The sequence below is a fragment of the Netta rufina genome (genome assembly GCF_964035555.1).
Source record: "Netta rufina genome assembly, chromosome: 6".
Lineage (NCBI taxonomy): Eukaryota > Metazoa > Chordata > Aves > Anseriformes > Anatidae > Netta > Netta rufina.
In genome coordinates this window covers 16,946,600-16,958,964 of record NC_140129.1, presented here as the reverse complement: position 1 = coordinate 16,958,964, position 12,365 = coordinate 16,946,600, and the positions used below count along the sequence as shown (strand labels likewise).

Below are 12,365 nucleotides of genomic sequence, written 5' to 3'. Positions count from 1 at the left end.
TTGTTCCCTGCATGCTGGGAATCTGTAGCTAATTTTAAGTCTTCAAGTAATCAAAAAATTATTTTGTTTGAACATCAAACAATGCAAAAACAAACAAACAAAAACTTTGGCAGACAGGCTTTTTTTCCTGTTTGTTCCATGTCTCCACCCCAAAATATAGTAATCTGTAGTCGGACCCAGACAGAAGGCAAGCTCAAATACTTAATGACCCTTAAATCTATAAACTATTATAAAGGGCTAATTTTGGTTTTCAGAGTAGTGGAAAGTACTAAAATCGTGGATATGAAAATGTTAGCACTTGATATAAGGACCCACCCCACTATAGTTTCCCCAGATTTGTGAAGCAAGAGTAGTTCAACACCACAGATGGTATTTCTATTGAAGCTTTGATGAGGTACAATCCACAATCACAAAAGTATTATCTGTCATTGAAGGAAAGGTGATGTGAAAGAAATTCAACAATTAGGACAAAACCTCCAAATGACAACTTTGTTTCTTAAAAAATAAAGGCCTCTCCAAGAAGCAACTGGCATGTGAGCTCAGTATTATTTTCACTTCTTTGGAGCCTCCTGCCTCAACTCATGCATAGCATCAGCAATGAGTAATGTAACATATCTATGCAGACATATGCTGTCAAAATCCTTCACATAGAGGTCTTCTTGCTTGCTCACTTTTATAAGGATACATCCACATTATTTGTACATGAACTGAATATTACAAATCCAGCATACCAAAAGGGTTATTTCTGGAGTTTTACAAGAGTTTGAATTGCTGCCAGGGTAGCTTTCTACTGTACTGTCTTGTGTCACCAGCACAATTGTGTCAGTGCTACAAAACAAGAAACTGACACCAGGAAACAATAGCCACCAACAAGAGTGTTTCCCTCCCATGTTCTCTGTTTGCTGCCTCAGTAAAGTTCACTACCTGTTGGAAATGCAATTTTTTGAAATAAAATATAGTCAAAACTATTTAGCAAACGCATATGCGTAACTGGAATCTGAAGGAACAAAAGAAGGTCCAATACATGTTTTGTTACCCACCCTGCTTCTGTCGTACTCTTTCCTTGAAGCTGCAAACAGCTGGGCGTTAGATATGGCAATCCCGCAGAATGGGAGATACATCTGCATCACCTAGGATCAGAAGAAATTAAAAACAACTGCAATTAACCACGTTATTAGCAAAGAGACCTAAACTTAGGTTGCATTTCCCAGGAAGGTCTTGGCCCGCTCACTCTTCAGCAGAACACTAAAAAAAAAAAAGTGAAATCATTATAGACAAGGAACAGAAAATGGATGGAACAAAGACCAATTGGAAGTAAAGAATGAATGTGTTTGGTTTCATAGGTCCCAATAGTGAGTTTCCTCTATGACTTATCTAGAAAATTGCAGATTCTCAAGTCTAGCAATTGTTTGCCAAAGACTATATTAAAATACTGTAGGCACAGCAGCTTCCACAGCAGAAGTATTCTTTATTTTTTTTCTGGACTGCTTTTGTTCTAAGATCTAAAGTAGGTAAAAACTGAAAACAGCCAGCTTGAGTCACATTACTGCTGATTTCTAGAGGACACAGATTTTGCAGAATACCAACACTGTGGAACATAACACATCCATCCAAAACTCTTAGTCAGAAAGCTGATTGTCTTCTCAGTGAGGGGGAAAAAGGGGTGGGGAAAGGGTTACAGATATGCTTGAGAAAACACAAGGGAAGAGAAAGGATAGGGAAGTTAAATTAAAATGAATGAAAAAAATAACAAGACTTAGACCTGCAAGAACCTTCATATTTAAGCCTTTAAGGGGAGCAAGCTAGGGCTTAATACATCACCATCCATTAAGAAAGAGAGACTAGTCAAGAAGGACTGGGAAAATATTGAGGCACAAGCTGACCATACTTTAGGCTAGTTCTGTTTGACATGAGTAAACCATTCTGGTCAAATATTTGAATAGCTCTAAGACCTGCACTTTCACAAGGATGACAGTGGAACAAAGTCCAATAATAACATTTTTTTAAGCCACATACTGATAACAAGCCTGTAACACAGTGTCATTGCAAAGCAGTTCCAAACTTGGGTCTGAGATATTAAGTAGATTTTATGGGTGCTGAATGGTCTCAACATTTGTGAAGCCAGCAGGAATTGGAGTGTTCTGTGTTTTACAGAGTCAGCTCCTCTGTATACCTGAAGAGATACAGAAGTTCGCCAGATGGTTAGTGGAATATATGAAAAGGTTGATAGAGAGAGCTTCAGTCCACCTTGATGTCTTTGGACAAAGTAGTATGAGCACTGAAATAAACTTCACCAACAAGGGAAGGGAGCCTGATTCAGAAGGGTTACTTGGCTTTGCTCCATTGGACCTATTCTGAAAGATACCTCTACTTGCAAAACACCCAGGCACGGCTGAGGAGGGACCAGGGCACAACTCAGGTTGGCAGGAAGCATCACTACAGGGAGTGACATAAAAGTCATATGTGGGCTTCCCATCCTGAACTGTGTGAATATTGAAAATAGAGTGTATAACCTGAAAATAGTTCCAGTGAGGTGCACTGAAGCATATCACTGTGATTTTTAAACTAACTATATGTAATCATTTCTGTAGCACCGTCATTAATTTCACATGGTAGGTATATGATATTCTCCTTTTTGGTAACAAACTGTGATTTCTAAGTGAAAGAGCATTTCCAATTGAAAAAAAAAAAGTAAAAAAAGTAAAAAAAAAAAAAAAAGTAATGCTACAGCAACTAACCATTCTTCTCTCCAGTCTTTGTCAACTGGGAGATCCACTGCAAGCAATCCTCTCCTGTGAGAAATTCTGGCAAAGAGAAACTGGCATTTGTCTTTGGAACTCCATTTCATTAGAAAATTACTGCTAACCCAGGAAAGTGGACTATTAAGACTATTTGAGGAAAAAATTAAGAGTTGTAATCTCTCAGAAGAACCAGAACACTCAGCAGCAATTGCTGTTCTGCGTCACCTTCCTTAAACACTCCATAGGCTACAGAACTAGTTCATTTGTGTTGGGGTAAAGATGAGTCCTCTAAAAGGATCTTCAAATCCTCTGAATTTTGCACCTTTGCAGCTGCCATTTTGTCAGAGTAACTGCAGATGTCATGAATCCACACAAACACATCTATACTGCTAGTTTGCAAACACTTTACTTTAGTTCACTTCCACCTTGGTTCCCTCTAAAGGAAAATGAGGCACTTCAGACTTGACAAAACCTTATCATTGTGCAACAGCAGTAATTAAGCTGGTCATCTATCACAACAGACCTGTAGGAAAGAGCACAAGAAATGAAAAGCAAGGACTGAAATACAATCCCTGAGGGGTTCATCATTGTTTAAGAACTTCTAAGAGAATTTTGCATATTTGTAGATTTTACTTCCAAAATGAAGCAAAAACCTATCTGTATTCCCTTGTAATTATTCCTTTGCAATAATACTAAATGTCACAGACAAGTAAGATGTATGTAGAGCAGAAAAAATTAACTGAGAAAAATCTGACATTGGAGTAATTATTTACATCATAGTGAGGCTATATACAATTTTTACTTAATAAAAATAAGTAAATACTAGTATTCACTGGTCCCACGCTGGAACCTATTTTCCCAAATATGACATGACACCATGGCAATGGAAAGCAGTTTATCAACCTTCAGCCATCACAGAAGCAGCTAGCAAGAACATCTATTTAGCAAGAAGAAAATACAGTTTTTCAATACTGAAAAACACCACTCTCCAGAATACAAATTCCAATTTCTATACAGAAGCAACATCAATAAAACACTGGTTCATGAAATGTCAAGGGTCTAGAAAAAGCTGACTTACATCATTTTTTTCCACCACTCAAACTAATTGTGCAAGGTTTAGCACAACTAAAACAGACATCAAATACCAAGCTGTTTAATATAATCAGTAGAAAAAAAATAATAAATGTCGACAAGTATTAAGAAAAAAATAGATAAAATCAACCATAAGTTAGAGAGAAACCATCCCGTAGTAATCTGTAATAAGACGTAAATCAATTATCATTGTTTACAGAAGAGCAAGCGTAAGAGCAAAGCCCTACTGTCTTTCCTCTTCCGTACTTTCTGAGCTGTAAGGGCAACTGCTACGTAAAAAAGTCTTTGGCAAGTTGTAATATAGTACCAATAAAGAATAGACATTGCTAATGGTATCTGAATTTTAAATAAGATTTTTTTCATCAAAAATTACTGAATGGAGTTATCGCATTTTGACTTCAAATTACAAAATTAAGTCTGCAGTGCCTGATGCTGCTTTCTGGTTTATTTTGTCATGTTTTAAGAGAAAGGATGTCTTTACAAGCACCTTCAACCTACTGATGTTACAGCTGTTGACACTTCATCATATATGCAGTAACAATACTCAGCTCATTTCTGACCAAGCCACACATTATAATGAGCTGGTATTGTTGTGCAGATTCCCTTCAAGTGTTTTTCCTCTGAGGGGAACACAAAGAAAGAGTTAAGGAAATAGCATATAACACCATAAACTGGAGATAACCCTTTAAGTTACAGGTATATAATTACAGATCCTTTGGTGCTCCAATACTTTGCAATACAGAATCGTAATGCACTGCAATTCTATTTCCATTCCTGCTGATTATTACGATTGCTTCTTAAATAAAAGCATTTTACTTATAATAAGCATAAAAACACAGTCCATATTTTAATGTCTTAAATCTCCAGCACAGATATGGTTTGGTAATATAATACTGATTTTTGATTATAGCAAATAAATTAGGCAGAAGTCTAAATTTTAGAGAAAGGACAGAGATTATGGCTCGTCATAGATACACTGTTACTCAGCACGTCACAGGAGCAGACCCAGATAACACATGCTTATTTTCATTTGTTTCAGTGAGGTGATCTTGTCAAGAAGGAGCTGTTTTCTTCCCCATCTGCTGTTCTTCCTGCAGCACTGGACGAGTCAGGCCGGCTTGCCTCTACCACCAGCCAAGGTCTGTACAGGTTCTACCAAATTGTTTTATTACATGGTGAAGCCTACGTGATGCTGGAACTTAATGCATCACTGGCACCCAGTTCAAAGCTGGAGTACACTGCATGTTTTCATTACACCAATGCACAATATGTGTGTGAAATTCATGGAAAAACAGCTGACGTACCCTTCCAAAAGGCATAAAATTATCTTCCCTTGCCTAAAGGAGATTTTTAAAAATATTTTTGAAGGAAAACAGAGTGTTCCTGAAAGGAAATTTCCTTCCATATCTAATTTGAACTAATGACAGGGAAAAAAGCCTGCAGATTTATTAAACAAAGCAAATTGCTAAGAGAGAGAATAGGCAGAATACGAAAACATCAAAAATATAGCTTTACTAGATATACTTTGTTCATTTATTTTGGCAAATAAGATTAGTTGCAATGATTCATCACAGTACCTTGAGGCATATTAACAAACAAATCAGTAAATTTGTAATAGTATATTTTATTAAAATAATGTTCAGTCTGAATAATAAGCTAATCTAATGAACCTACTAAGATGCTGGAAGAGACAACCATTTGTTCTGGTGCCAGCTATAAGGCATTCAGATAATTGCAGGTTAACAAGATTATATTGTGAATTACTTGAGCATACAGGGTCCAGGTAACCTGACACATTTCTCATACCTAACAGTCCAACAAGTGCAGCATCCTCGGGTAGCAACTACAGGCACCTCAAATTCAGAATGGCATACAAAAGCTAAAAAGCTGTATTCACATACAAAGTATTCCATATTTTATCAGGGGAGGAAACCATCTATGGAAAAATGGTGAAGTGATAGGGACCAATTCAATATTTCATCCTCTTCATTTCTGAATTCTATTTTGTTATGGGATTATTTTATATTAGGAGTACCAAAACACATATACCAAAGGAATGAACAGGATAAGTACTAGAAGCTGCAATATGCACTCACTTAATTTTCAGCTGAGGTCTGATGATGATGCATCTTTTCTGCAAAAACTAAAGCAGTGATATCGAATGGCTGTCCTGCCCACTGTTACTTTTTCCTTCCTGCAGAAGGATAGATTCTCATCGCTTTATCACCTCCACACATCTCCAAATTTTTCCAACTGTTATGAGCAAAGTTAGACCTTTAAATCTGCAGATAAGCACTGAAGCTGTAGCTTCATATTTAGAAGTACTAAGCATTCCCAAATTCCACTGTATTAACTGCTAGGACACGAAAGCTACAAATAAACCTGCCCTTGTTTCATTGGTTTGTATGACATCAGTTCTGAAGTCCAGATGAAGCACAACAGTCCTTCAAAATTTCAGAGGGCAGCCTTCCATATGGTTCCTCTGTTCATAAGCACAATTTTATAGACCAACAGTTCTATACCTGGCTGCAGTGTTGGGACACCTATACTAGAGCATCCCAGCGTCTTGGGATATAGCACTCACTTGCCTTTTCATAGATACTGGGACATAGTCAGAACATGGGTTATAAGAGATGCCTAACAATGTTCCTCTTAACTGCTAAAAAAGAAGAGTTTCTCTAGTGATCTGGGCTTGAGTCTCATAGTAATTTATACATGCTATAAACCTTTTTATCATGAGAAACAGGCAGTACCAGACCTCTGATCAAGCTCTTTCTGACAATGCCTGGCCACAGGTGACACCAACATTCTCCTCATCACACAGCCTGGGGACAACGGTGCTTCACAGAACCTGCAAACCCTTCTCTTTCTTCTGCCCATGAAAACCCCACTGCTGGCTCCTACTTTCAAAGTTCAAAAAAAGCCTATTTTCTAGAATTGAGTGTCTCATTAGAAATAGCTGAAGTTTTGCAATTTTCACCTCACAAAAGGTATATAAGGTCTTTAATTTCCTAACCTCAGTGTTGTTTTCCTCTCTCAAATAATACAAGCTCCACATCAACCACAAAGCAGTATGAAATAACATGAATTATTTTTCTTACCCTATATAGGGATGCAGCTTTCGTATCTGCAGATCTCCATGTGTTTCGCCTTTTTTTTTTTTTTTTAAATGACATCTAATGGTATAGACAACAAAGCTAGCTGCACGCATGCAGACCTGCAATGCAGAAAGTTATTTGCTAATTGTGAAAAAGAGCCAGTGCTGCAATGGCAGCACACTGCAGAGGTAAAATGCTAGCTTCATGCTGCTGGCTGGAAAGAAGCCCTGAACTCAGCTTCAGCTAAGTGCAGTGACATTTACCCTGCCTCCTGCACATGCGGTTTTCCCTGCACTAAGCATTCTCTGAGAGCACTCAGTGCCACAACTATCTGATGGATATAGGCTAACTCATGGCTTCCAACATGCTCCAAGCATCCCCTTGCCTGTGGTCACAAAAGACAACAGTTTGGATGTCTGATGGAGGTAAGATGTCTCTCAGGAAGACTGGAGTGCCTAATCTGGCACAAACTTCAGGATATACCCTCAGCAAACACTTGTCTGGTTCAACTGTTGTCTTTAGGGGCCGCAACAGTCACTTCTTTTTATACAGTTTGCTTGGTAATTCTGTCCAGGAAGCGAGGTAGTACAGGCTTCCTAGAAAGAGAAAAAAAAAAATCTTCATAAAGCAAATATTTTTACAATAGCTTAAAGTTAAAGTGTTTTATGAACATACTTAAAAACAAGCCAAGGAAGCCAGCTGCCCCTTGAAACACTTCCTGAAGTATTAAAAATAGGTTCAGCAAATGAAATATTTTAAATAAATCAGAAAATGAGAAACCAAAATAAATTGCAAAATCATTAAGCACAAGCACTCATCCAAACTCCATCACCTTCTGCCAGCTGTCCAAACCTCTGATAAAATGTGATCATCACCTAGATTTGCAGTTCCCAGAAATGTTTTCCAAAATTATTTTTCCACTCCAAGCATGGACAGAACCATTGCTCAGTAGAGACATCCCCTAGATAGAGACATCCCATGAATTATGGGGCATACCAACTCAGGAATGAGTTCACATCAGTGAACCAACAGAGGCTGGAGCAATTTTCTATTGCCCTGGGCTTATTTTTTATTATTATTATTTTTAATTTTACCTGTGGTTATTTACATGGTGCCATAAAAATGTCCTAATATTCACAAACAGATGACTGTGTCTCTGTCCTATAAAGCTGGCTAACTGTGGAAGCTTTTGATTGCTGTAAACAGCCTGAAAAGGAGCACAGGAGCATTTCTTCAGCCCTGACTCTGTGCTTGGCTGCCTCATATAATTACTGGCACACATTCAAACGAGATAACTGCGTCACCAGACAGATTACAACGCGCATCGCCTGCAGGAACAGACTTATTGCAGTTTTAAAAACCTGACTCCTATGTAGGTCACTGTCCTCACAAGCCATGGTGCTGGGAGAGTGTTGCACACAGGACCAAGGGGCAGGAGAGGGCATAAGCGCAGCATGGACTGGTTCAGCCTCAGCCCCTGCCCCTTTCCAGCCATTATTGAGGCCCCACAGCACAAACCCCATCTCCTCTCTCTCCCCCTATGCACCACAGATGTTTGAAGTGAACACATCTAATTTGATTTACAGTAAGACCCTTGTAAGGCTGTTTATACAGTCAGAACTATACACACCTACTAATCTTATTTCATTTTTCTGGCAGATATCTCGAGGTTTCTTGCCCCAGTCATTTTGCAGCTAAACATTATTCATACCTGCCACCACCAGCAGGAGATGAAGTTCAAAAAATCTAAACAAGCCACACTGAGTTATTCTGTCTTAACTTTAACATTGCAGTGAATTTAGCATTTGGTATAAAGTGGAAGGGATAATAAATTGTAGGGCAAATTTCTAGAGTAGCTCATTTCAAATACTGTTTTAATCCAGATAAATCTGAAATGTGACAGCATTTCTTCTAGACTAGAATTTTCTCCCACCCTTCCCCCCTCCAAATTTAAACATATGTAAAATGGCTACTAATCTAGGATTAAATCCCATGGTCTCATACATGCAGAGATCCTTCTATCTGCATTGGAAGCTTTTCCCTGTTTGACTCACACTCTGTGAGTGATGCCCAATAACAAGCCCTGTCCCAGCAAACACTTCAGGTTAACACTCAGTTATTTAACATGTGAAATCAGTCAGGATTTGCAGCAGGAAAAGCAGGGAAAAGGGATTGAGAAGAGTTGGACAAGCAAAAATATTGGTTCTATTAAAACGAGATATGAAGGATTAAAATGAAACATGAACGAAGTGAGGAAGAGTAGGGGGTGGCAAAGAAAAAAGCATTGCCACAAGGAGCATCAGTCACAGCATAAGCACCTGTAAGCCTTATGCCTGGCATGCAGCACTTAGTCCTGGGGGTTCAGCAAAGCACATCAAGCTTGAAAGCAAGGAAAAAAGTCATCCTGCAAGCAGCCCAAATGAGAACTGTGAAGCTAACCTAATATGATCAAACCAGTAAGCTGGTATACTTCTATATTACGGGCAAGTTGAAAGCCACGGAGATGCCTCACTACGAGGGCTTCAGAGTCTCCACCAAGTCTGGATGGTGGAGGTATGCACCATGTCTGTGTGATGACACACAGTTCAGTTACAATCAACACAGCCATTGTTTCTTTGTCAGGTCTAGTGTTTCCATCTATTGGTTTTGCAAGCTGGCAGGGCGCTGTCCTTTGTGGCAAGACCTGATAGAAAAATGCTAGGTAGCTTTTATTAGTTCATCTGAAATAACATGAATGAGCAGCATCGTGAGACAGACAAGTGTCCTCAGAACCACAGCTCCTACTTACCAATTAACTTTCTGTCCTTCAAAGATGATCGTTGTTCAGTCTTTGACGCAGTCAAATTATATCATCACCTTAATAAAAGTCAAGTTGACAGGGTTCACAGAGGACATTTTACCTGCATAACATTTTCCAAAGAGACAAGAGAGCCTGTTACTGCCTGTCTGCTATCTCCTGTTGGAAGATGAGCCACTAGAGGCTAGTCCCCAGGCACAGGAGCCCACGGCCATTGTGCACTGGTAGGCAGTTCTGCAGTGCCTTAAATCTCAGTATATCAAAGCACTTTGGCAGACCGGGGTGAAGTTTTACAGCAGCAATATCACGTCGTAATTTTCTTATGGAGACAGGAAAACCGAGCCAAAGAAAGATGAAATGATTTATCTCAGGGAAGGAAGAAGGTCACAGATAAAGACTTTGTCAAAATTGGGGAAAAGCTTCTGGTTCCCACACCTGAAACGCTGTACCCAGCCTGCCCAAAGACACTTATAAAAGTTTCATAACTTCTGTTGCGTGAGACTAAGATATTGGTATTAGTTCTGCAGAATAAGAGCAGAAAAAAAGTGATACTGTTACTGATAAAACAGAACTACAGATCAGAACTTTAGACCTGCATAGAAAGATTAACAAATACCATTTTAAAATTGATTTTTCCATTAACACAATTGCAGATTTCTGTTTTACCCTGCCAGATTGCATCACACATCTGTGGTGTTACTTTTATGGGTGCTACTTGTAATCATGATATCAATCATGATATCAATACCTGTTATCATGATAACTAAATTGTACTGAAAACAAGAATAAATTCCACATGCACCCTTTGAGAAAGTAATGTTTAAGCCACACAATTCTACTTACAATTCAGTTACCAACTTCCAACTCTTGTCAAAAATGAGAACAAGATACATTTGTATACTTCTTGCTGCAATCTTAAAATATCAGAGTACACAAGCAAAGCAAAAAACCACTTCTACTAATTGTTGCATTTTACTGAATAAAGATGTCTTCTTTCACTTTTCTTACAAATTAAATTGTCTTTTAAGCCAGAGCACAGACATGTGTTATTGCGAGTTGTGAATGAAACAATCCTGCCATTGCATAAATACTGTGTGCAGTTTAACCAAAAAAGAATTTAGCTCATCTGTATATAATAGTCCTTGATGAGATCACAGTGATAGTACTATGTTTCTATTCAGGTTCTTCTTTCATATATTTTTTCATATTGGATTTGTTTAAACGTAGAGAGACCGTTTCTGGAGGAGCTTACTGCAGAGGCCCAATGCTTTGCCATGCTGAGGTCCTCCAGCAAGGCAGGTGTGCTTGCTAAGAGCCCATTCTCCTAGCTGAAACCCCAATGGAAATACAAAAGCCTGAGTCTAATGCACAAACCAACCAGATTTCTTTGGTTAAATTTTAGCAGGTAGGAATAAATTTAGCTTCTCTGTTCTCCCAGAAGAAAATCTGAAGCAAGTTTTCTTATGCAAGTGAGATAGAGTCTGGGTGATAGCTTAAAAGACAGCCAGGCTCATGACAACAACTACATCTGTCCATATTCCCTTATGTTACACTGTGTCAAAGCATTTTTAGTATTTCATAGGCTACAGAAACTTTATGCCCAAATGGATAAAGCCTTTGATGGAATAGAAATAGTCTACAAAGGACAACATAGAGCATAACAGACTGTTTCTTATATCACACTATTTTATGCCTCTTTTCCTACTTTGATGCTCCTGTGCCTATTTACCTTATCGACCATTTCTTTCATAATACACAGAAGCATCACTACTACCACATAATTACAGCATATTTTTGACACAAATTCTTATGTTATTTTGTTGAGTTTCTCCTGCCAGCTCTTCATATATTTATCCAGAGAAAGCTGTTTCTGTTCTCCTTTCGTTTCTGTAAAGAATACAATGCATTTCCAGTATATATATTTTTTTCTTTTTTAAAAAAAATGTAATGTTTCTGCATTTTGTCATAAAGTATATATTTTTATACTACCAGAATCGACTGTATTGTAATTTCAATCCAACTGTACCAATTAGATAATCTGAATTAGTTTCTATTACAGCTTTTTCAGACCCAATTAAGAATTTCTGTAATGCTTATAACATGCATTCTCATTTCTACCTTCCATATTATGAGTGTTCACTTGTCACGTGAAGGGGGGGGAATAAACCCTACAAACCTTTATTTTTTAAAAGCACAAACCCCCACATTGAGCTTGTATATGAACAGACAAGTATATATCAATAATAGCATTTTCAGAACTGTCTCTATCCGAAGTGACAGAGAACTTGCTGGAGGGACACATATCTATAAAATCTAGACAGACTAGACAATTCTTAGTGGTCTAAAGTTAGTAACTACCCAATTAGGGACAGATGAAAACTGATGCAGTACCAATACAATAGTAATACAATGGAGCAATTTCTTAACAAGATTTTTTTTTAATTTAAATTATGCAGTTATAAATTTAAAAATGCAGTTTCAAATGAAGGGAACTTCTGAAAGACCATCACAAAGTACAGAAAAATTCTTTAACTGTTTTCTTATTATAGCTACTTGAAGAGAGCATTGAACAATTATATTCTATCCTCTCTCATTTTCCTCACTATGAACACAGTTTACTTAAAGGAACAACAGAAG

General features: G+C 38.0%; 1 protein-coding gene across 1 annotated transcript in view; it reads right to left on the bottom strand.

Annotated features, from left to right (window-relative positions):
• PDE11A (phosphodiesterase 11A) overlaps positions 1–12,365 on the bottom strand; it is a gene marked incomplete at both ends in the record, with an annotated part of 129,752 nt that overhangs the window by 72,194 nt on the left and 45,193 nt on the right. Inside the window, one exon of the mRNA XM_084288782.1 lies at positions 1,041–1,130. Within this exon, the coding sequence (XP_084144908.1) occupies positions 1,041–1,130 (90 nt within the window). The remainder of the gene's footprint in view (positions 1–1,040; positions 1,131–12,365) is intronic.